General features: G+C 42.7%; 1 protein-coding gene across 1 annotated transcript in view; it reads left to right on the plus strand.

Annotated features, from left to right (window-relative positions):
* Positions 1-4,277: 4,277 nt before the first annotated feature.
* LOC147331858 (uncharacterized) overlaps positions 4,278-26,319 on the plus strand; it is a 93,153-nt gene continuing 71,111 nt past the window's right edge. Inside the window, exons 1-11 of the mRNA XM_086288159.1 lie at positions 4,278-4,646; positions 6,143-6,377; positions 9,528-9,648; positions 9,733-9,831; positions 9,901-10,014; positions 12,252-12,330; positions 14,318-14,519; positions 14,671-16,468; positions 20,971-21,144; positions 21,400-21,573; positions 21,753-21,926. Coding sequence (XP_086144285.1) covers positions 9,560-9,648; positions 9,733-9,831; positions 9,901-10,014; positions 12,252-12,330; positions 14,318-14,519; positions 14,671-16,468; positions 20,971-21,144; positions 21,400-21,573; positions 21,753-21,926 — 2,903 coding nt within the window. The 5' untranslated portion in view covers positions 4,278-4,646; positions 6,143-6,377; positions 9,528-9,559. The remainder of the gene's footprint in view (positions 4,647-6,142; positions 6,378-9,527; positions 9,649-9,732; positions 9,832-9,900; positions 10,015-12,251; positions 12,331-14,317; positions 14,520-14,670; positions 16,469-20,970; positions 21,145-21,399; positions 21,574-21,752; positions 21,927-26,319) is intronic.

Raw genomic sequence — 26,319 nt, forward strand, 5'->3', positions numbered from 1 at the left:
GATTTTAGAGGCCGTGTGTGGCAACAGGAAGTTTCTGTGTGTTTGCTGATCTTACATGTGGAAAACAACACGTGATGTTTGTGAAGTCCTACAATGATCATTGTTCTCACAGCATTTTGAGTGGGAACAGTTCAAACTGGGAGTAGTGGGAGTTATTTACTGATTGAAACAAGCTGAATGTTTCTGTGACGATGAAGATCAGCAGCTCAGCTGATCAATGAACTGACATCTATCAGTCGTTTCATGAGATGAAGTCATCAGCAGACATTTGTTCTGACTGTGTGATGAATGTCAGAACGTCAGGGCTCTGCTTTAGTCACTGCTTGATGATCATTGGCTCATTGTTGAATCCAGGGCCCAGTCTGACCTCTGACCTTTGCTGCAGGTCTTCTGTGTTATCTCCACTTTCATGTCTGATCTTCTGCTGTATCGTCCAAAATAAACATCTGGATCATTTCCAACACTTCAGCAGATCTTTAGTTTGGGCAGTGCAGCACAGAATAACACATATTGTACTATACTGCCCACTTCCTGATCTTATTGGATCTGTGTGTGAGGTTGGTGAAGGAAACACATGTTTACTGAGTGAGTCGCTGCCATTAGGAACTAGTTTTTATATCACAGCCTGGAAATCACACAGGACCATTTCTGCAAGTGAAAAGTCGTCATTGGAGGAAAATCATTGTGTAGTTTGTGCGACTGTTGTTTGTAAATGAAGACTTGTCCCAACTACATGTGCTGCTGACCCTTGACCTTTTCTTTAGGTGCACAGAGGAGTCTGTGGGAACATCCAGAACTGAGGCATCTTGTGTACAAACGAGTTCAGACCAGATGTCAAATGATGTCAGATGTCATCCGTGAATGGATGCAACTGTGGATCGTTCCAATAAAATGAGGCAGTTTTGTAAGTACAAGCCCACTACAACCCATCATCAACATTTTAAATTACATTATACATCTTCACTGATATAAAGCACCACTATTTTAACCTGATTCACTTTTTCCACCCTAACAGTTCATTCCTCAAATCAAACAAGATATTTGACCCTAAAAAAATGCATCAACAAATAATTTTGTAATAAAATATTTATTCTTCAACTTTTACAAGTGAAATCAAACAAGTGTGTTTAAGAGTGAAACCAGAGTGGAAGCTGCTCATATAGAGTCCAACCCAGGCTAAAGTAAGCTGAGTAGAGCAGCACCATCAAAGTGTCGGCTCTCTGAACACGGTGCAAGATCGCCATCTGCAGGACAAAACTAGTTTTTCTCGCCCTCCTCGTCAACATCAAGATGATGTCATCGTACAGCAACTGATTCCCTGTCCGTCTGGAACAAAGCATTTACATTAAAAAAGACATTTACAGAAAATACAAACACCAACAACACATCTCATCATCACATGATATTTTATTATTTATTATATTATATATTTTTATTGTACCATCAACATCAACAAACACCAGCATATTTTCTTTGAGATTGAGTAGAGTGGACCTTTCCCTTGGTTCACTTCCTGCTCGCAGCATCAGCTGACCTCTGACTTCCTGGTTAAGGTCTCTCAGCGTTGACTGGAATATCAAATCGGACTCACACCATGTTCTTGTAATGTGGTCATGTCTGTCCGCTGTTTGAAGAGCATCTCTGGCCTAAACACAATAGGAAGAACAACAACACGGCAAAAAAACCCAACACATTTCCATATTAGATGAAGGGCACCGTAACTGGAAATGGTAACATTCATCTGATGCTGCTTTGGATTTATCTTCTGTTTTAGATCAACTTTGATCACTTCGAGCCATCTTAAGTCCGTTTGTTCTAACTTCTCACTAACATCTCGTATGATTTCAGATCCCTGCTGTTCCCCAGCTGCCCTGTAGGTTTGTGCTTTGACCTCCAGAGGGCGACAAATCAGCACAGACAGAGAGCTCCATTCAAACTTTGCTGCCATCAGGAATAATGCTTCAAATATAATCATCAGTGTTTGAGCAGTTATGATATCAGGGACAATCTAGACATGTGTGACAATACTGAACATGTCACATGACACACCTCAAACATCATGTGATCCACTCTCAGTCTGCACTTTCATTCATGACTTCAACAGGTTGAAATGAGCTTTGAAGAAACATTCAGTGAAATAAATCTTTCATGGATTCATGTGAGCAGCAGATGAACTTTACAAAGAATCAGTGGATTTATCTTCTGTTTTAGATCAACTTTGATCACTTCGACCCATCTTAAGTCCGTTTGTTCTTCTCACTCACTAACGTCTCGTATGATTTCAGATCCCTGCTGTTCCCCAGCTGCCCTGTAGGTGGCCTCAGTGTGTCTCACACCATTTACAGATGATTACAGGTCGTTTACAGTTCAAACAGGTCCAACATAAGAAATATGCAGAAAATATCCTGCTATAACAGTTTGGGTCAAAGTGCAGATGTTCCAGATGTTCTGAGTCTGTCTGTGTTTCATGTTAACATGTAGATGTTGGACCAAAGTGAAGCTTTTTGATGTGACTGCAGGAATGTGAAGTGTAACTCTGAGCTCTAGGAAATGAAACTAAACGGACTTTTTCTCCTTTATTTATAGTGTTAAAAATCCCAATTCTTTGAATCTTTGGGCTGAAGGAAGGACAATACTCGGTGTATAAATGCTCAATCAACAATCATTTATTTCCATACAATTCAACACATAAGAGCATTACAACGTCCGGACGGGAGAGATGCCTGCAGAGGGTCAGCAGCATGTCTCAAAATGGTGACGGGTTACTCAGCTTTTTATACTCTCTAGTGGCCCCCAGCTAGTCGTAAAAGCCTAAACATTCACATTCTTTCTCTCTTACGGCGCCTAAATTATGACCTCGGCTCCTTGCTCCTTCTGCTCCCTGCAAAGGTGGGGGTATGGAATGTTGTCTACCTCCCTAGACACCAAGTCTCCTGCTTACAACCTTCTCTTGATGATTCAGCAGTAAAGCATGTCAAGAAAACAGTATAAGACATTCACAGCCGATCAAGGATACAGAGTGATGCACACTTATCTAATGAACTACAAAATGATTATGTTCTTTTAACTCAAAAGTATAATGAGGACTAAACTACATACTGATCACACACTCTATATTAAAGGGTATAATGTGATCTACAGCAGTATCATAATTCAACTACTTTGATTACATATATAAGGTAACATATGATAACAGAATAATCTCAACAATAGGAAAGTGTAGGAGAGCAACAGATGAACAAGCGTTACTGTAACAGGAAACACAAGCACGTCATCAGAGGACCTTTATGTTCATCATCATCACTGTTTCCTTGTTCTGTCACAAACACACACTTCCTGCTCTCTCTCTGATGGATCTGATTGGCTGTTTCATTCACAGGAGGTCAGGGCGTCACACAAACTCTGACACTTCAGCCACTTTAATTCCTGCAAAGCTGCGTAATAAAGAGCTGTGACTGCTATGAGCTGCTGATGATGACTGCATGAAGCTCTCAGCTGAAGCTTCTTTCATTTAGTTTAATGTTAATGTCGCCTTTTTAAGCCTGTGTGAGGATTTTAATGACACACATTAAAGGAGCTTCTTTGATTAAAACCAAATTCATGTTGATTTTCAGCCTGAAATGATAAAAACTTTAATAATTCTGTTTATAATCATCAACCTGGAGACTAATGAAAAGTATAATAGTGAAAGAAAGCCTTTATTATTTGAGTAATGCCTGAATCTGCTCAGAGACGGAGACAACACAGAGGTGTTGATGACAGTTTGACATTAACTGAATTAAAAACAAAGTGCTCTTATTGTGAAAATCTGCCTCCTACTTCTTTAAATCATTTTTATGTATTTTTTAACCTCACAGTGAAACATTGAGGCATTAATCTGACACAGTTTGATCAGCAGCTGTGTTTTCACTGACGTTTCACTTTGATTTGTTCAGACTGAGCAGAGAGGATCGGTTCTCTGTGTGCGCACTGCTGAGAAACACAAGCTCATTTCTGCTGTTTCATGAAAACAGTGTTATGGAGGAACAAGAAGTTCAGCCTCTAAACTCTCAGCGTGAGGACTGAGTGAAGAGTTTCAGAGCAGAGAGTTTTGGCTCACAGCTTTTAGCGTCTACACAAAGAGACGATTACGCACTTGATCTGAGAACATCTCCACCTCCTACAAACAAACTCTCCTACGAGCAGCTGTCACAACCACAACAGGCAGAAGACTGGATCCTGCTGCAGGTTAATGATTGATCTAAAGGCAGCTGACCTTTGAGCAGGAACTTGTGAGTCTTTTATTGTGTTTAATGCTCACAGTGCTGAAGCCTGCAGACACACCCACATCATATTATTTGTTCTCAGGGTTGTTCGGCGTGGTGGAGTGGGAACAGAAACTTTCTGCAGGTTAATTATTGATCAAACTAAAGTCATATTAAGGAGCTACTGGCACGGAGTCAGAGCAGAGCTCAGAAATCTGAAATATATCAAAGTATATTAAAGTTAGAGTTTAGAGAACACTGTTTGGTTAGCTGCCTCAAAGGCAGATGACTCTCAATATCACAAGATCAGGTGAAATTTCAGACCAAGGGAAAATCACTGGGATTATCTGTGAAGAGGCAGAAAAGCATAGACCTCGTCTACCTTATAGACATTTTGAAAAGGTAAGAGTGAATCTGTCTTCATTCATCTACATGGAAACATAAAACCAAAAAACAAACCAATACAACAAAATCACACCCAGTAGGGCTGGGCGATATAAACAATAAACGACAGAATCGATTAAATTTGGTCAACGATAGAGATTTTGACTATACCGCTCTATCGCGACAGCGCATGTGATGATGTCATCAAACTGCACCTGTTTTGGTCGAAAGCATCGCAGCGGTTAAAACCATTATCCTCTGCAATTATGCTGGGTGACAGTCACAGCAAAGAGATGAAGCACTTTTGAAACGCGGGGAAAGCCAAAAACTGCGCTTCCTCCACTTCCGTAACATTGATTCAATAATGTTGAATTCTCTGCAGCTGCTCTATTCCCATGTTGTGGCAGTATATTAATAACTAGCCTCGTGTTGTGGATGAATGATCTCAGTTGTTCTCGTGACTGAAGTTTGGCCCGTGTACAGCATCCTGCTATGCGACTGCATTTGTCCCTGACCACCAGAATCACTCACGTTAACTTTTATCGAGTGGAAAAAGAGTTGGGGTTCATCCTCCAGCTTCACTGTGCTAATGTTATGCTAACATAGCTGTGTCGCTAGCAATCACGTAGCACAACATTATATACCAGGTAGTCCAACTTCAGTAACCCTGCAAACGCCACTGCTGTTTAGTTTTCTGTCTTCATTTATGTTGGAAGTGGTAGCAGAGCTGTTTGAATTAGTTTCAAAAATCTCAGTCAGAACATGGTATGAAATGTTTAGGTGGAAACTAGCGCGCTAACTTCCTGTTAACTTCTAAGTCCGTTAAATTTAATAAATTCTGTTTTCATGGATATTAAACTTAATTGTTACATCTGCTAAAGCAGCAACGCTGATGATTTTATTAAAGATGAAAGAATTTAGACCGTTTTTAACTCTCAGTGTTCGTTTGACTTTGGGACCTGAAGCTGTCGGAGTTTTGGATCCAGATTACTCCGTGAAGCTCCTCCCTATGGCAGCCGTAATGCTCTGACGATCCATCAAGCAGTGCGGCTTACCAAAGTTGTGCTAAAACATTTTTAACAGATTTCTGCAGCCAAAATCGGTTCGAGGTCACGAAGCACAACCAGAATTCATACATAAGGCACACTCTTGATTTTTGAGAAAATTAAAGGATTGTAAGTCTGCCTTATAGTGTGGAAAATACGTTATACAGAAGAAAAGAATATATCGCGATATATATCGTTACCGCACATGCTTCAAATTATACCGCGATATGGATTTTAGGCCATATTGCCCAGCCCTAACTCCCAATTTATTTACAACATTTGAAACATACAGTGTAGCTCCGTCAAAACACTCCAAGGCCAAGTGAAAGTGCTGAGAGGGAAAAGATCATGATTAATGATTTATTTAAACTCATAACTGGGTGCAGCAGCTGAGCTTTGACCTGTGAGATGCAGCTTAAGCTTCTTTTATGGTTCAGTGTTTAATGTGTAAACTGTTTATCACTGCAGAGACGCCTACAGGCTATCTACTGTTCAAAAGTGAATTGTTATACACAGTGCAGCAGCTGACCGTTGACCTGTGAGCTTCAGCCTCTTTGCTGGTGTGAAGTGTTTAATGTGACGCAGTCTGCAGACACAGACGACTGCTGACGGAGAAGAAGCAGAGGATTTTCTCTGTTTCTACACAGACCTGGTCCAGACAGCAGAGAGCTGCAGAGTGAAGACGTTCATTGGAAGAAGCTGAGTAAGTTCAACGTCCTCTTTGAATCCTGGATCAGGAAGTGAATATTTGGTGTTTAAATAAGGTTTCTGTCTTTGACTCAGTCTGCTGTCACTTTTTAGAGAGAAAAGGAGATTTTAGATTAACTGGTGTTCCTGCTGCTCCAGCATTAAAGCACAGTATAGGTGACTGCGCTGATGCCTGTTTATAATTTCACCAAAGCTAATAAACTGTTGGCTAAATTTTCTTGTTTTCAGATGTAAACAGAGGTGAGAGGAGCAGATAATAAGGATTAAATATTATGCTGAATAACTAAATTCTGCTAGTCTGTGACGTAACTCCCAGCAGCATCGCCTCATTTCTTTGACCTTGACCTAGCTAAGCTAACATGAGTTAGCTTAGCTAGCAGAGCAGCTATCTCTGCTGTCTGTCATGTGACCGACTCAAGTGTGTGTAGTAGACTTGTTAGCATAGCTAGCAGGCTGAAAGAAGCTAGCAAACTGTGTGAACACTTTGTAAGAGGTGAGCAGTGAAGGATAAGGAGCTCCTCCAAATGCTGATAATGCACTTAACCTGAATTTACTGCTTGTTACATTATATGTGATGTTCAGTCAAAAACAATTACTTAAATTAACATTATTATTAGTAGTAGTATTAGTATTAGTATTTGTTTATTATTCATGACATGGCTCCCTACTGTAGTGGTTTGAACAACTGATCTGTGGTTATTGTGTCCCTGCAAATTCAACAATGCGCCTCAATGCAAAGCATCAAACAAATATTTTTATTATCAAGTCCTACTGGATGAATCACCGTAGCTCTGACAGTGAAGCACACTCATTTTTATTGGTAGTCACCTTGTAAGCAATGTTCCCTCTAAGCTGCGCACTGTTGGCACGGTCTCTGCGCAGAGAAAATCTGTATTGAGCACACAAAAAGAATTCTAACCTGAATTGAAATTAAAGTAAATATGTGCCGGTGTTTTAGCAAAGCGGCTGATGTGGAGTGAAGCCACGTTAATGACAACGTGTACAACCATTGGAGATGTGAGCAGGACAGACGGAACAACTGACAGGAAAAGTGTGGACTTTATACCAGTTTTTAAATTGTGTTGATCGACCACGTAAAACCAGAGTTATGATAAAAATATCTGCAATGTTTGGTTTTCTTCCTGAATACTGTCGTTGTTTATATTTACTGCAGGAAGAAACGGTAAAAACTGCGTTTTATAAGGAAAACGCTCGAAAGCCTGTGAGCAAAAACAATACCAACCCCCAGCCTTTCCTATTGGTCGAAAAATGTACCATGTCGACCAATCAAAACATGGCATTTAGTTGTTAAGAAACGGAGTGACGGCGGTGTTTTGAGATGTGAGAGATTTGAGACGTTTAGAGCAAATCTTGTGTAGTTAGTGTGTAGTTAGTGTGTAGTTAGTGTGTAGTTAGTGTGTAGTTAGTGTGTAGTCAGTGTGTAGTTAGTGTGTTGTTAGTGTGTAGTGTAGTCAATAGTGTTGTTGTGTGTCAGAACAATGAGGCGCCTGCTGAGTGTTACAGGTGTTACAGCAGTGACACATCTGCTGCTGTCAGGCCTGCAGGTATCAGGCTGTTGTTCTCCTTCATCTCATAGTGGACAGAAATTATTTTTTGGAGCGGCACAAATAATTTGTGTGGCATCAGATTTGATGCAGAACAGCTGATTGTTCTGTAAATAGTTTGAAATGTTTATTTTTAAAAAAAACACCTTGGCTGTAGTTTTTTGCAGTAAACAGCTGCAAAAAACTCTGTTTGCAAAACTCAGTTACTTTTTTGAAGAAGTAACTATATAATTAACTGCCCAACATTGGTCATTATTTACTGTATGTTGCAGACAGAGTTACAGACTCTCTCCCAGACCACAGACTCATAATACAAGTCAGAGCTTTATTTAAAGAAAGTTGTGTTTTCAAAATTGAAGTTCAAGTTATTTTTCCTTCCAATAGTGTTAACATGCTACAGGTCATGAACAAGATTTTCTTTTTTAACTTTCATTGTAAGTGGGCTAAAGCAGTTAATTAAAAGTAGTTTAACAGAAATGTAAACGCTGTAAATTGATTATTTTAATAAACATGTAACTTGGATGGATTCGACGCTGGCGTGACCACAGTGCACACGTCTAATGTCGCTCACAGTGGATCGCTCAGGGAGGTTGTGTGTTCGCTCAGACACGTGAAACATTAGAGGGAACATTGCTTGTAAGTGCTTTAAACTCTCATGGATGAGTAAAACTCATTAGAAACACTGGCGAGCAGTGAGTGAATAACAGGTCTGACAGCAGCAGCAGGGACGGTGCTGTCATAGTTTAATGTGGAGTCTGTTTGAACTCAAACACTGAAGAGCAAAGAAAAGAACTTTAATGGTTCTGGGTCCCTTTGACCAAGCACTTTGCATTTTTTGTATTATGGTTTATGGTTCTGGTTCATTTACAGTCTTATTTATGCTTCTTTGAGTTTCTTATACTTCCTGTTTAGTTCCTTGATCATTAGATTCCCTCTGTGTCTCTGTGTCTCTGTGTCTCTGTGTGTGTTTGTGTGTGTGTGTTTGTGTGTGTTTGTGTGAGGCCTGGTGCTCCATTCTATATTTCCTCAGCCTGTCATGTCTCTCTTGTCTCCTCTTTCCCTCGCTCACTCTCGTCTGCCTTTCCTCCACTCCTCTGTCAAGCTCACGTGTCAGTGTTGTGTTCCTTTGTTTGCTGTTTTATTGTGAAAGTCTTGCATTCTTTGTTCAGTGTGTTTCATTTTTCCTGTGAAGGCTCTCAGTCATCCAGGTCATCATAGTTGAAGGAGCTTGGAAAGAAAAGCATCTGGACTTCTATAAGTTGCTTGAAGATGTTTCGCCGTTATATTTGGGTCCTACCCTGTCTGCATTATGCAGCTAGTTCAAGACCAACATTTTTCTAGTTTCCCAAACAGTGAATCAGTGTGTGTCAGTGAATGCATCGTGTGTGCTTCAGGCTCCATCTAGTGGACTGATAGCAGAGCAGCTGATGGCAGCTTCCTCTGCCTCACACTGCTGTCTGACTGCATCCAGCTGACACTGAGATGAAGCAGGAAAGAAGCAGCTGATATTTGGACAGCACACATGATGAAAGGAGGATTTCAGCTGATGTGCACATGAATGATTTGTGTTTCCTCTGCAGGTAGAAAGTGTGTGTGAGCTGAATTGAGCAGCATGGATCAGTGTGAGGACAGAGAGGAGGGAGTCCCTCCCTCTAAAAGCACTCTGTGTGGGGAACATGAGAGCCAGACCAAAGCTCAGAGGTGAGATGACCATCTCTAACTGTCCATGACTCTTCTCCATGTCACAGCTCAGCACTCACATCACTGCTCCATCATTATTCACAGGAACCAGCCTGGACCTCCACCAAGCTCTGTGTCTTATGAAAGTAACTCAGTCAAAGATGCCATTAAGATATTTGAGCAAAGACAGTCAGCTGAGAAAAGGTAAGCTAATACCAATAATATCAGCTGATATGTGATGAGAATTTTACTGAAGATTTATAACTTTTTCAGGATCCATCAGAGACTCAAACCTGGACCTCGACCCAGCTGTGTGTCCTTACAGAGTGACCGGTCTGCAGGTCGCATCATTGATTTTAAAGTCCAGCCTGTGTCTGCTGCAGAGAGGTGAGCTGTTAGCAACATGAGCTCTTTGATTTAACTGCTTGATGTTGTTGGATATAAACTACAAACACGTCGTTCCCTCAGTCCCATTTAAACTGTCTTTTAAAACAAGCCTTTGGTTTCTAAACAACTGAAAACCCACTTCAGCAAACAGGAAGTGATCAGAGCGTCCGTCCACTTCCTGTCAGGCCCTGCAAACATTTCATATTGAAGAAAAGTAGCTCACATCTCACATTTTTACTCCACCACATTCAACCATTTTGACATTTTACAGCATGAAACTCTTGTCACATGACTCCTGTTATGTTATAGAGTCATGTGACCACCAGGGAGGGATTTGTATGGATGAAACACATTCAAATCAATCTGATTCATCAATGGAAACATTTTTGGTGTAAATGCAGCAACACTGAAAACGCTGAAGATAAAAACACAACAGATGAAATATGAACAAATCGAGGCTTTGAATACACGTGTGTGTGTTTGAGACACAGAGATAAATGGATTGTGTGTCTGTCCTATTGCTGCGTGAGGATTTTATTGTAGATTTTGTGCGTGTACACTTTTGACCACGAAGGTGTTGAAAGGGCGTAAAACAGTTGGAGGCACCAGAGTGAACACTAGTGCTGTCAGTAGATTAAAACATGACTAATTAATGACACAATCTTCTGTCATTAATCCTGATTAATCACAATTACTTGATCAATAGCTGCAGTTACATTTTTCCAACTTTATATTTAAGCCTGTAACAGACGTTTACACCATATAATGAAGTCAATGCAGAATAAACACAAAGAATGTTAAACGCTTCAATTCAAAGAGACTTTGAATAGTTTTCAGTCTTTAACTCAGCTTCTCTGCTGTAAATACAACTTTGTAACAAACATATATACTAAAAGCTAAGTGTGCACTAATATATAATAATATATAATCTATGTTACTGCTGTTAATGAAAATGTTTAATCAGACTCATCACAGGGTTACTGTGGATTCATTTGGATTAATCACCATTAAACATCATTTTTAATGTAAACGAATCAAAGTTCATTTCATGAGCAAACAGACTCGAGAGAAAAGGGCAAATTTACACACTTAACATGTTTATTGAACATGTAAACATTGATTAAGCTCCTGAATGAGCCGACCCCCCCAGGGACAGTCCTGCATGCTAATGATGGGCTCTGCTCTGTACCTGCAGGATTCTGTCAGCCACAAACTCCTCAGCTGATCCTGAATCTGAGCCCATCTGTCAAACAATCATTTTCTTCACAGGTCTGTGGAGGTGGCACTGATCCTGCAGCAGTCTAACACTCTCTGTCACTCTTCTTCAAGTCTTTGACACGAGGAACCAAAACTATGTTATTAACAACACTAACAGGTCTGCAGTTTGTCCACTTGGCAGTTGTGTCATCAGTGCTTTGCATCGTTGTGATATTTTAAGCTGGAAGTGCTTCGGTGAAAAGAAAATTCCTTCTGTCACGATGTGCAGAATCCTTCATGTTGGTCGGCTGGTCCGTCTTGTTATTTTTTTAATGCTCAAACTTTCCATCGGGAGGTCAGTGTGTGTTTGTCATCTTCCATATTGAGCTGATTGGTTCAGCTTCCGTCACTAACAGATGTGCTGCACATCTGCACGTGTGCAAAGGTAACTCTACTCAGACAAACTGCTCGAAGTGCGTTGATAGAAACATTTCAGGGATTTTGAGTCGTTCTGCTCTCCAGATGTGTCGTGTTAAAGGTTTTTATCATGTTAATCATGATAACAGATGAACCCCTAACCCTAACCCTACATGTTAATTTGACAGCACTGGTAAATCCTTTTTAATGTTCTTCTGTCAGATCATTGATTAGACTCGACTCCAAATACGAGACTCGGAAAACTCAAATGAAAACTCAAATCAAAGCAATGAGAAAAGGACTTCTTGTGTTAGAATGAAAACATATGGAAGTGGTCAGGTTTCAAACACTCGTTGAATCTACTGCACAGTTACATTCAGGGACCTTTGGCCTCCTGAGAGCATTAGTTGATGGTTCATCACAGTTTTCTCAAAGTTTCCTCTGAGCTTCTGCAGCATCATCACTTCCATCACTGATGAAAGAAAGTTCATAGAAAACAGAAAATATATCTTCAGAATCTGAGAGTCTAAAACTTGACAGACTTGATTCAGATGAAGTTATTTGAGCAGAAACTCCTGGATCGTTATCCTGTGTTGATCTAATCCTTCATGGTTCTTCCACAGAGTGGACCAGCAGAGCTCAGAGGTTCCCAGTGGTCAGTCTGCCCAGCAGCATCAAACACAGCTGGACTCCATATTTATGGTCTGTACATGTACAACAACTACTTTATTATTAATATTAATAATAATGCATTTATTTATAGGTCCCTTTCAGAACACCAAGGACTCTGTGGACTAAATGACCAAAAGAAAACAAACTTTGAAATCAGACGGTGCAAATGTGATCACAGGGAAACGTTTTAAACATCGAGGCTTTAAACAGAAACCAAAGTGAAACAGTTTGTAGTCGAGATCAGTGGGAATGAAGCTGAATAACTGTTTCTTCAATAACTTTGAGCTCTTAAAAAAGAAAAACTAGCTGAAAGTCTGGCTGCTCTTATGAAAAGTACAGAGAAATTATGGGTCGCTCAACACTTGTGCACAATATAAGAGTTTAAATAAATCTGAAGAATAACTCAAAGTCCTACAATCATACTGAGAAAATCATCTACAGCTAACTATCCAAGTGGATTTGTTTAAGACAGCTCCATCTGCTGGTGGCCCTCTGCAGGTGCATGAAAGGGGCGTGTTTATAGTGAAAGTAGTAGAGAAAGTAAACCCCACGGGAAGGAGGAGGACTCTCAGCGGCTTCCAGCTCATATTCAGACATTTGACTTCTCACTGAAAGCAGCAAGTTTGAGTGTCTGTACCTTAGTTAGAAGAGATAACATGGTCATAGTAATTAGAGTTGATTGAGCAATGCTGTCCTTGTAATGTAGTTTATGATTTTTATGGACAAGTCCAGTTTTTCTGTAGAGCTTCTCAAGTTGGTGACAGCAGCAGTGGAAGTTCACGTGTAAACCAGAGCAGCAAATCAGGTCCAAATGTGTTGTTCACAGTGAGTGGGATCATCATTGGCTGCTATGTTAACCTCCTGCAGCAGGATGTCTTTGGTCAGAGAATGGATAGATCACTAAGTCATTGTTGAGTTTAGGGAGACAGTAGACAGTTGGAGGAGGTTCAGCCAGTTGACACACAGTAGATAAAATAACTGAAGGCAGGAGCAGACACCTGTATGACTTTCCACCTCTCACATAGATTATTGTCCCTGGGCAGCGCCACAGGGCTGGTAGATGTAAACAAAGCTGGAGGAGAGGATTTATTCATCTGAGAAAAGTCACAGAGTTGTGTCTTGATGCTCAATCATCCAGGTACGTAAATCCCAAAAAGCTTGATTCTGTTCATCTGGATGTTTTCAGTGGGAGAAACGTTTCATCATCATCAGGTGACTTCTTCAGTCTCAGCTGACTGCAGGTTTCAATCTTATAAACAGGACATTTGTATGACTGAAACCAGCCCACTGAAGGAACAATGGGCTGGGAGGTCAGTTCATTGATCATTGGTACGCATATTGTCAGGACCATTGATCAATGGTTGTTGATCAATGGTCATGAGTCCAGTTCACAGAGAGCTGGGGAATGGCTGCAATCACAGCATGTAAGATGGTGACAAATGTACCCTTAGGCCCCTCCTCCATTCAGAGATGGTCTTTCCTTTTCACATAAATGGCCTCCTTGACTCCGCCCTCAAACCAGCGTTCACATTTACTCAGGACCTTCTTGATGTGAAGTTCTTCTGCTTCGCTGGCTGCTGTGTCTGTGGGGATGGTGTTTGTTCTGTGTTGTAGTGTCCTGATGACGCCCAGTTTGTGCCCCAGTGGATGATGAGAGTCAAACCTTAAATACTGATCTGTATGTGTAAACAGAGTGAACCTTTAAGACCAGTTGTCTGTACGATCAACTCAGTCACCTGAAACATCTCCAAGTTTCTGGCTTTGATCATCAACCTGTTGGTAGTTCAGCTCTGAACACCAGTGAAATGTTTCTCCCACTGAAATCGCTGCATTCATATGAACAGAATCAGCGTTTTGGGATCGTGGAGTTGTGGACAAAGTCTCAGTTAATCAGATAAAGTCAAACCTATAATTGGTAAAGAGTTCGCGGATGATATGCCCCTTGATCGTAAAGAAGTGGATGTTGTGTGGACTAAAGTTCAGAGTGGTGGGTCATTCATAAAGTATTCTGTTCCAGCTGCTGGAGGACAACATCATCACTTTTGTGAAGAGCGAGCTGAAGAAGATCCAGAAGGCTCTGAATCCAAATAAGCCCCAGTGCTTGGAGTTTCAGAGGGAGGATGATGAGCAGAGGAGCAGCAGAGAGGCATTTGTGAAGATCACAGTGGACTTCCTGAGGAGAATGAAGCAGGAGGAGCTGGCTGACCGTCTGCAGAGACGTAAGAGGATTTATCTAAAGATTTAAGCTGCTGGATAAATGAGACACTTGTGACACCAGTGTGTTCAGTCATTTCTCAGTGGGTCAGAAATTGTCATCAGCATTTTGTAAAATATGATTGTTAAAGTTGTATTTTTATTATTATTATTCAGAACTTCCAGCTGCTGTTTGTCATCGTAACCTTAAGTCTAAGCTGAAGAAGAAGTTCCAGTGTGTGTTTGAGGGCATCGCTAAAGCAGGAAACCCAACCCTCCTGAATCAGATCTACACAGAGCTCTACATCACAGAGGGAGGGACTGCAGAGGTCAATGATGAACATGAGGTCAGACAGATTGAAACAGCATCCAGGAAACCAGACAGACCAGAAACAACCATCAGACAAGAAGACATCTTTAAAGCCTCACCTGGAAGAGATGAACCAATCAGAACAGTGCTGACAAAGGGAGTGGCTGGCATTGGGAAAACAGTCTTAACACAGAAATACAGCCTGGACTGGGCTGAAGACAAAGCCAACCAGGACATCCAGTTCATATTTCCATTCACTTTCAGAGAGCTGAATGTGCTGAAAGAGGAAAAGTTCAGCTTGGTGGGACTTGTTCATCACTTCTTTACTGAAACCAAAGAAGCAGGAATCTGCAGCTTTGAAGACTTCCAGGTTGTGTTCATCTTTGATGGTCTGGATGAGTGTCGACTTCCTCTGGACTTCCACAAAACTACAATCCTAACTGACCCTAGAAAGTCCACCTCAGTGGATGCGCTGCTGATAAACCTCATCAGGGGGAAACTGCTTCCCTCTGCTCGCCTCTGGATAACCACACGACCTGCAGCAGCCAATCAGATCCCTCCTGACTGTGTTGGCATGGTGACAGAGGTCAGAGGGTTCACTGACCCACAGAAGGAGGAGTACTTCAGGAAGAGGTTCAGAGATGAGGAGCAGGCCAGCAGCATCATCTCCCACATCAAGACATCACGAAGCCTCCACATCATGTGTCATATCCCAGTCTTCTGCTGGATCACTGCTACAGTTCTGGAGGATGTGCTGGAAACCAGAGAGGGAGGACAGCTGCCCAAGACCCTGACTGAGATGTACATCCACTTCCTGGTGGTTCAGGCCAAAGTGAAGAAGGTCAAGTATGATGGAGGAGCTGAGACAGATCCACACTGGAGTCCAGAGAGCAGGAAGATGATGGAGTCTCTGGGGAAACTGGCTTTTGATCAGCTGCAGAAAGGAAACCTGATCTTCTATGAATCAGACCTGACAGAGTGTGGCATCGATATCAGAGCAGCCTCAGTGTACTCAGGAGTGTTCACACAGATCTTTAAAGAGGAGAGAGGACTGTACCAGGACAAGGTGTTCTGCTTCATCCATCTGAGTGTTCAGGAGTTTCTGGCTGCTCTTCATGTCCATCTGACCTTCATCAACTCTGGACTCAATCTGCTGGAACAACAACAAACAACCTCCCAGAAGTCTGAAACAGGAGATTCTGCAAAGAAACACTTCTACCAGAGTGCTGTGAACAAGGCCTTACAGAGTCCAAATGGACACCTGGACTTGTTCCTCCGCTTCCTCCTGGGTCTTTCACTGCAGACCAATCAGACTCTCCTACGAGGTCTGATGACACAAACAGGAAGTAGCTCACAGACCAATCAGGAAACAGTCCAGTACATCAAGAAGAAGCTCAGTGAGAATCTGTCTGCAGAGAAAAGCATCAATCTGATCCACTGTCTGAATGAACTGAATGATCGTTCTCTAGTGGAGGAGATCCAACAATACAGGACTTCAGGAAGTCTCTCCACAGGTAAACTGTCTCCTGCTCAGTGCTCAGCTCTGACCTTCATGTTACTGTCATCAGAAGAAGATCTGGATGAGTTTGACTTTAAGAAATATTCTGCTTCAGAGGAGGCTCTTCTGAGAATGCTGCCAGTGGTCAAAGCCTCCAATAAAGCTCTGTAAGTAAACATGAACTCATTGCTTAAAATCTTATAATCGATAAAAATCTTAAAACCATGGGAAATAAATCAGAAATGCTGAGTTCAAAGAACAGTTAAAAAACATAAAAATAGTGAATTAAATGATTATCATTCACTCAGTAAATATTTTTTCAGTCCAGCAGGCCGTGTCAGTATTTCTGACACATTTTTGTCTATATCTCTTATCAAAGTACAATCCAGGCCCAGCCAATAAGAACATGAGCTCTGATCCTTCAGCCCCTCTGACAGGTTTATTATCGTCAGCTTGTTCACGTCTCCAAATCCAGCAGTTTGTTTTTTATCTCATTTTCAGTGCACACTCTCCCTTTTTTATTATAAATCTCTGCTGTGACTGTCCTGTTTTCATCCAGGATGGAGGGAAAACTTGGGCTTCCATCCATCCATCCATCTTCATCCGCTTTATCTGAGGCCGGGTCGCGGGGGCAGCAGCCTAAGCAAAGAGGCCCAGACCTCCCTCTCCCCAGCCACCTCCTCCAGCTTATCCGGGGGAATACCAAGGCGTTCCCAGGCCAGCCGAGAGATATAATCTCTCCAGCGTGTCCTGGGTCTGCCCCGGGGCCTCCTCCTGGTGGGACATGCCTGGAACACCTCACCCAGGAGGCGCCCAGGGGGTATCCTTGTCAGATGCCCGAACCACCTCAGCTGGCTCCTTTCGATGTGGAGCAGCAGCGGCTCTACTCTGAGCCCCTCCCGGATGGCCGAACTTCCCACCCTATCTCTAAGGGAGAGGCCAGCCACCCTTCGGAGGAAGCTCATTTCTGCCGCTTGTATCCGCGATCTCGTTCTTTCGGTCACTACCCACAGCTCGTGGCCATAGGTGAGGGTAGGGACGTAGATCGACCGGTAAATTGAGAGCTTCGCTTTTACACTCAGCTCCCTCTTCACCACGACGGACCGGTGCAGCGTCCGCATTACTGCAGCTGCAGCCCCAATCCGTCTGTCGATCTCCGGCTCCCTTCTCCCATCACTCGCGAACAAGACCCCGAGATACTTCAACTCCTCCACTTGGGGCAGGAACTCATCTCCGACCCAGAGTGGGCACTCCACCCTTTTCCGGCTGAGAACCATGGCCTCAGATTTGGAGGTGCTGATCCTCATTCCCGCTGCTTCACACTCGGCTGCGAACCGTTCCAGTGCGAGCTGGAGGCCCTCACCCGATGAAGCCAACAGAACCACATCATCCGCAAAAATCAGAGATGAGATTCTGAGGCCACCAAAGCGAAAGCCCTCCGCCACTTGGCTGCGCCTAGAAATCCTGCCCATAAAAATTATGAACAGAACCGGAGACAAAGGGCAGCCCTGGCGGAGCCCATCACCCACCGGGAACGAGTCCGACTTATTGCCGGCAATGCGAACCAAGCTCTTGCAACGGTTGTATCGGGATCGAATGGCCCGTAGCAATGGGCCAGACACCCCATACTCCCGCAACACCTCCCACAGGACACCCCAAGGGACACCCCAAGGGTCGAATGCCTTCTCCAAGTCCACAAAACACATGTAGACTGGTTGGGCAAACTCCCATGCACCCTCAAGTATCCTCGAGAGGATAAAGAGCTGGTCCAGTGTTCCGCGACCAGGACGAAAACCGCATTGTTCCTCCTGTATCCGAGGTTCGACTAGCGGACGAACTCTCCTTTCCAGCACCCTGGCATAGACTTTCCCAGGGAGGCTGAGGAGTGTGATACCCCTGTAGTTGGAACACACCCTCCGGTCCCCCTTCTTAAAGATGGGGACCACCACCCCGGTCTGCCAGTCCACAGGTACTGCCCCTGATCACCATGCAACATTGCAGAGGCGTGTCAACCAGGACAGCCCTACAACGTCCAAAGCCTTCAGGAACTCGGGGCGGACCTCATCAACACCAGGGGCTCTGCCACCAAGGAGTTGTTTAACTGCTTCAGTGACCTCGCCCCCGGAAATTGGCGGGTCATTCCCCTCATCCCCAGACTTTGCTTCCTCCTCGGAAGACGTGTCAGTGGGATTAAGGAGGTCCTCGAAGTATTCCTTCCACCGCCTAACAATTTTCTCAGTCGACGTCAGCAGCGCTCCGCCAGCACTATACACAGTGCAGGTAGAGCACCGCTTTCCCCTCCTGAGACGCCTGACGGTTTGCCAGAATCTCTTCGAGGCAGTCCGAAAGTCTTTTTCCATGGCCTCTCCGAACTCCTCCCACACCCGAGTTTTTGCTTCAGCCACTGCCCGAGCCACATTCCGCTTGGCCTGTCGATACCTGTCGGCTGCCTCCGGAGTCCCACAGGCTAACCAAGCCCGATAGGACTCCTTCTTCAGCCTGGTGGCTCCCTTCACCTCTGGTGTCCACCATTTGGTTCGGGGATTACCACCACGGCAGGTACCAACCACCTTGCGGCCGCAGCTCAATGCAGCAGCTTTGGCAATGGAGATGCTGAACATGGTCCATTCGGACTCAATGTCCCCAGTCTCCCTCGGAATGCTGTTGAAGCTCTGCCGGAGGTGTGCGTTGAAGATCTCGCGGACTGGGGCCTCTGCTAGACGTTCCCAGCACACCCTCACTACGCGTTTAGGTGCACCAGGTCTGTCCAGCGTCCTCCCCCGCCACCTGATCCAACTCACCACCAGGTGGTGATCAGTTGACAGCTCAGCCCCTCTCTTTACCCGAGTGTCCAGAACATATGGTCGCAGGTCTGGTGATACGATTACAAAATCGATCATCGACCTACGGCCTAGAGCGTCCTGGTGCCACGTGCACTTATGGACACTCTTATGTTCGAACAGGGTGTTCATTATGGCCAAACTGTGATTAGCACAGAAGTCCAATAACAAAGCACCGCTCGGGTTCAGATCAGGGAGGCCGTTCCTCCCAATCAAGCCCCTCCAGGTCTCGCTGTCGTTACCCACGTGAGCATTGAAGTCTCCTAGCAGGACAACAGAGTCTCCAGGTGGAGCACCTTCCAGCACCCCCCCCCCCCCCTCCAGGGACTCTAGGAACTCTGAACTGCCACTCGGCGCATAAGCGCAGATGACAGTCAGGACCCGTTCCCCGACCCTAAGGCGCAGGGAACAAACCCTCTCGTCCACCGGGAAAATCCCCAACGTACCGGCAGCAAGCCGAGGGGATATTAGAATACCCACCCAGCCCGCCGCCTCTCACCAGGGGCAACTCCAGACTGAGACAGAGTCCAGCCCCTCTCCAGGAGACTGGTTCCAGAGCCCAAGCCATGCGTAGAGGTGAGCCCGACTATATCTAGCCGGTACCTCTCAACCTCACGCACTAACTCAGGCTCCTTCCCCACCAGAGAGGTGACATTCCATGTCCCTATTGCCAGTCTTGGCAGCTGGGGGTCAGTCCACCAAGGCCTCCGCTCCTGGCCGCCACCCGGCACACAATGCACCCGACCCCTATGGCGCCTCCTGCGGGTGGTGGGCCTGCAGGAGGATGGGCCCATGTCTCCTCTTCGGGCTGTGCCCGGCCGGGCCCCATGGACTAAGGCCCGGCCACCAGACGCTCGCCCTCGGGCACCCTCCCCGGGCCTGGCTCCAGGGGGGGGGGCCCTGGTAACCTTATCCCGGGGAGGGTAAACTGTTCTCTCGATATCCTTTTCATAAGGGTCTTCTGAATCGCTCTTTGTCTGGTCCCTCACCCAGGACCAATTTGCCATGGGAGACCCTACCAGGGGGCAAAAGCCCCCAGACAACATAGCCCCTGGGATCCCTGGGACACACAAACCCCTCCACCACGATAAGGTAGCGATTCAAGGAGGAGAACTTGGGCTTCATAATTGAAATTGCCACTCAGGTCCTGTTTCTTGACAGTATTCATATCTAACTGTAAGGCTTCCATAACCAGTGTTCCCACAGAATTACAGTGGGTTCTCTCTGGGTCCTCTACAGTTTCTTCCCACTGTCCACAGACATGCAGTTAGATTACCTGGTGATCTAAACTTCATGCAGGTGTGTGTGTGAGAATGGTTGTCTTTCCCTCTGTGGGCTTAGTGGAAGAGACTGGATGGATCTCTGCTTTGTCTTTGATATATCCTGACAGCAAACATTCTCCATGAAGTCTGCATTTCAGCTCATCTCCTTTATACACACCTTTAACAGGAGGAGTTTTATACAGCTAGTGTTTAAAATCCAGTGTTACTCACAGTTAAATAGCATAACAATTACTGAATTAGTAAGATTTTCTAAAATAATTGTTTTAGTTAATATTGTATGATAGTGTACACAGAATTATTAGCTCAGTAGGTAGAGTGGTCACCCCATGATCATAAGGTCAGGGGTCGAATCCACCGAACAGCTACCTTGATGGTACCCCTGAGCAAGGTACCATCAAGGTACCAATCGTGTGCACTGGACTGGTAGCACTCATAGTGTCATAGGTTGGTTTTTTTTGTTTTTTTTAAAAGGTTTAACATATAAACAAATTTCATTTGATCACATATATTTTTTGTTTTGTTTTGTTTTTTCCCTTTCTCTCCCAGACTGAGCAGCTGTAACATCTCAGAGGAAGGCTGTGAAAATTTGTTGTCAGTGGTCAGCTCCCAGTCCTGTAGTCTGAGAGAGCTGGACCTGAGTACCAACAGCCTGAAAGCTTCAGCAGTAAAGCTTCTGTCTGCTGCAGTGGAGAGTCCACACGCCAAACTGAATATTCTGAGGTCAGATCAATTTGTATTCTGTTTAGTTCTGTTTGTTTATATGTTTGATGTTTGGTTTTGTTTATATCAACTAACAAAAATAATCAATAATTTAACCAGTAAAGGTAAACTTTATCCAGTTATCCTTGTTCCATAGCATTTTTATTCATTTATAAGTTAAAGTGAACTTATACTAACCTGCTCAGCACAAGACAATAAGCTATTGCACCCTGATTACACTTTAACAACAATCTTTATTCATGTTTTTATCTTCAGACTTAACATCTGTGAACTCTCAGAGGAAAACTGTGAAGCTCTGTCCTCAGTTCTCAGCTCGCAGTCCTCTAGTCTGACAGAGCTGGACCTGAGTATCAGAAAGCTACAGGATTCAGGAGTGAAGCTTCTGTCTGCTGGACTACAACGTTTAAACTGTAAACTGAATACTCTGAGGTCAGATCAGAAAACAGTTTGTTGTTAGAATTATTCAATTATTTAAGTTCATACATATGATGTTGTTTCTTAGTATGTTTATGTTTCCTCTAAAAATAGAAAGTCAAGATTTAATGTTGTGAAATGTATTAACAAACTCAACATGAGTATTTGTTGTATGACTGTCTTTTATTTTTCAGACTGAGTGGCTGTAACCTGTCAGAGAGAAGCTGTGAAGCTCTGTCCTCAGTCCTCAGCTCCCAGTCCTCCAGTCTGAGAGAGCTGGACCTGAGTAACTCTGACCTGCAGGATTCAGGAGTGAAGCTTCTGTCTGCTGGACTAAAGAGTTCACAGTGTGCAGTGGAAACTCTCAGGTCAGGATTCAAACTTTTCCACAGATGATCATTTGAAATGTGACTTATATTATTGTATAAACAGGTAACCTTTATACAGCTGTCAAGTGAACTTTTATTTACATTTGAGTGGATAATTGGACTCCGAATTACTTTCAAAAGTAATTGGCGACTACCGATTGGTTTGCTGTTAGTTTTTTATTCACAGTACTTACTTAATTTTAAAGGCTGATTTCTCAAAATGAGATGTTTATCTTTTCTTCTACAACACTTGGAGCCACCAAATCTTCTTGCTTCATTTATTCATTACAGTTTGATTTAAAGAATATTAGACTCGTAACATAATAAATACATTTATTTCACTTCTTCTTGAGAGAAAGAAAGGGATGACTGGGTGAGCTCCAGTGGTTCATCCCAGCAGAGAGAGCAGCACACTGGGCTGCAAATGATCACAGTAGTAATAGCCATAGTTTGATAAAACAGGCATTCTTACCCTGTAGATAATACAGGGTTCTGGTGCCGATGTGGGGGAGGGGAGTCACCCGGTACTAACTACATACTGAAGTGTCTTGTGTTCCAAGAACACAACGACCAAGACAGAGAGATCCTACTGGCAACCTTCTGGTTACAAGATGAGCTTCCCAACCCCCAGAACCGCGGTCTTATCCTCCAGTTCTGTGTTGATGATAATCACATAATAGGAGAGCAGCTGGGCATCCAGTGGAAGTGTGATGGAAATCAAAATCCTGAATTGGATTCGGTGCGGTTGCGTTACTATTTTTCAACAACCAATCTTATATCAGCTGCATGGAAGTAGCTATAAGTAATCTGGGCGCTACAGCTTTAACCCTTTAAGACTTACCATAGAACCAAGTCCGCCACAGCTTATATTATATTTTTACATGCTGTGGAGCCATTTTTGGGAGCATTTCAAGTTGCTCTACATCAATACAACCATTACAGCCTAAATTTTAATAATATGCATGCATTAAGTGCATAGAAATTACATAAATTGCAAAAAGTGCAATAAACTAAAAAAAATTTGAAAATCGTTTTTGTTTTTTAACATATATTTCTAGTTAGAGAAATTTAAGAGGCTTATCCCTCAAAACTGTAAATGCAAAAAAGTTGCACAAAATAGTTTCCCACCACATGAAATTTATTTTGAGTGTCTTCATAGTTTTATTTTTGAAATACACTAATTTCTATACACTGCAGGAAAAACGAAAATAAATATTATAGTGCAAATTTGCAAAAAAGCAGCATATGCATCAAAATAAACTATTTCCAGCAGTGCAATATGAGTCCTAAGCATCCCAGAAACAACACAGAAAGTCAGAAAGTCAAACATAACTTTAAAAAACACTAGTATAGGGTTATGAGGCCATGATGGTAAAAAATACATTTCTGCAAAAATGACATCACTTCCGGTTTTGGGCAGGTCATGGCGGATATGCGATAGTTCACGCTGATGTCAATTCCAAAGTAGGAAGTGTTACAAACAGCTGATCGGATCGGCAAAGCGTGTTTCTGGAATATTATGTTACGCAAAACAGAGTGTGCCCACTCTGACCGGCTTTAAAGGGTTAAGCAGCTGCATGCACTCCCGCGGACAGCGATCACTTTCTGGCAGACGATCACTTTTTGGCACAACACCTGGAGCTAAGGGGGCAAAACAATCGCATGAGTGCTGCTGTTTGGCTGAGGAAGAATAAAGTATTCATGGTAAGCCAATCACATGACCACTTCAAGATTACAAAGCAACAAGGTGACATATACCAGTTTTTAAATTGTGTTGATAGGTCACATAAAACCAGAGTCATGATAAACAATATATACGCAGCGTTTTTTTCCTCAATAGTTTCGTCACTTTTACTGTCTAAGGACAGCACAGCAAGCACTCTCTGCTTATGAGCAAAAAAAACCCAAATCATCCCTTTCCTGTTGGTGGAAAAATGAACCATGTCGACCAATCAAAAAAATGATATAGCAACATGACATTTGGTTGTTTAGGAAGAGGGGGAAGTTTTAGGAGTGACGGTGTGAGATGTGAGAGATTTGTGACGTTTAGCGTATTTGGAGTGTGTGCATAGTATGTTGTGTTGTGTAGTTAGTGTGTAGGGGAAAAAAGAACAAAAAAAGTTAGTGTGTAGTGTAGTGGATAGTTTTATGTTGTCTGTCAGAACAATGAGGCAATTGCTGAATGTTAAGTGCCCTGAGGCGACTGTTGTGATTTGGCACTATATAAATAGAGTTGAATTGAATGGAATTGTTACAGGTGCTGCCACAAAACCAGCAAATGCAGATTACAGTGTAAACGGTGTCTCCAGGTAGAAACAGCAGTGATACACCTGCTGCTGTCAGACCTGCAGGTATCAGGCTGTGATGTTCTCCTTTATGGTGGACAGAAATTATTTTTTTGGAGTGGCACAAATAATTTGTGGCATCTTATTTAATGCAGAACAGCTGATTGTTCTGTAAATAGTTTGAAATAGTTATTTTTAAAAAATCAAGGTAAAAGGTAAATTGTTACAAATAACAAAATGGTTGTTTGCAAACCTTGTGTATAGGATTTTAAGGGTGTTCGTCTTGTAACCGGAAGGTTGCCGGTTCGAGCCCCGGCTCGGACAGTCTCGGTCATTGTGTCTTTGGGCAAGACACTTCACCTAGCGCCTACTGGTGATGGCCAGAGGGGCCGATGGTGCGATATGGCAGCCTCGCTTCTGTCAGTCTGCCCCAGGGCAGCTGTGGCTACAACTGTAGTTGCCTCCACCAGTGTGTGAATGTGAGAGTGAATGAATAGTGGCATTGTAAAGCACTTTAAGGCCCGAAAAGCGCTATATAAATGCAATCCATTATTATTATTATTATTATTATTATTAAAATATTATTAAAATATTAAAATTATTAGATTTCAAGTTAATGATTTATTAAACATGTTTGTGGTTGTAACAGTAAAAAATATAACTTTTTCTACTCATATTGTTTTTTGTCTGATTTTAGGTCAATTGTGTTAATACAGTATGTCAAAATGAAAACATAACTGTAAATTCAGACACGTGAGGTTGTGCTGAAAAGAATGATACCAAACAAGCAAAGTAAATAGTTTTTAAAGGTGGAATATAGAGGTCAAATCAAAAGTAGTTAAAAATGGCCAATTATACCCTGGACCCCAGAGGGTTGAAAATTTTTTTTAAAGTAACGCAATAGTTACTTTTCAAGTAATTAATTACTTTTAGTAACTGACTTACAATATTTTAACTCTAAGTAACTACGTAGAGTTAACTATAGTTAGTAGTATAGTTACTAGAGATGGCACGATACCACTTTTTTATGTCCGATACCGATACCGATATCATAAATTTGGATATCTGCCGATACCGATATGAATCCGATATAGTGTTTTTTAATCAACAAAACTGTTTTTTTAAATATCTTGCTGCATTTTGTATAAGTTCATACTAAAGTTTAAAACAACAACTACACTAAAGCTATTCTGTTATACCTGTATGCAAAAAAAAATATTTCATAGTTCAGCAATACTGATCAATCTAATAAACTTAAACCTACACCATCCTCCCTATTCTGGTATTTTAAAGAGTACTTAGCGTAAATATTAAGCAACCTAACTAATAGGGTTCCAACTCCCAGCAACAACAAAAATAAATAAATAAAAAATAGGGAACCACCCCTCACGCTCCACCTCATGATGCTTAATCGACGTAATCAACCTTAATTTGATGCAGTGTGAAAAAAAATGCACAGAAATAAATTATTTTTCAAGAAATATTAAATAGATTCAACATCTTTCTTCAACAAAATTGCAGACTGCACAGATGGTACCTTCCCAAAGGAAAAAGTACTATAGCTTACTAGGGTATATATATTAGACTTAATAGTCACTATATACAGTAATTGACTTCTATTCATTTTACATCAAATTAAAACTTTGGGTGTCAGATAATTATTTATTAAAAGCTCGACATTTTAAATGAGAATAAGAAAGAAAAGTCTGTCTTTGTGCCCCCTTTTCCCTGTTAATGCCCTATCGGCCCCCCTGACTAAACTTTGCTAGATCCGCCCCTGCACAGTTACCAGCGTCAGCTACGTAGAAAAAGATCCTCGAGTAGAAAGTAATATTAAATAAATTGTAACAACAGCTGATCAAGCTTAAACGTGCTTCTGTTGTTCAGCCGCTGGTTTCCTCTTTCTGGTGCAAAGTGGGCCAAAAACAAACAAGAGAGACGGACTCGCGACAGAAAAGCCGATCAGCTGATCATTAAGCAGTTTCATGATTGAAGTAGCAGCAAGAAGAGGCAGTCGCTCGTTAAGCTTAACGCAGGAATGCTTTACAAACATTCAGAGATGGACTTACACACTTGCTTTACTTCTCTCGGGATAACTTTGTCGGAGA

Source organism: Aulonocara sp. 'chitande type north' Nkhata Bay, linkage group LG4 (assembly GCF_057382095.1).
Source record: "Aulonocara sp. 'chitande type north' Nkhata Bay isolate Kocher_YH1m ecotype deep benthic linkage group LG4, A_spYH_male_GT1.1, whole genome shotgun sequence".
Lineage (NCBI taxonomy): Eukaryota > Metazoa > Chordata > Actinopteri > Cichliformes > Cichlidae > Aulonocara > Aulonocara sp. 'chitande type north' Nkhata Bay.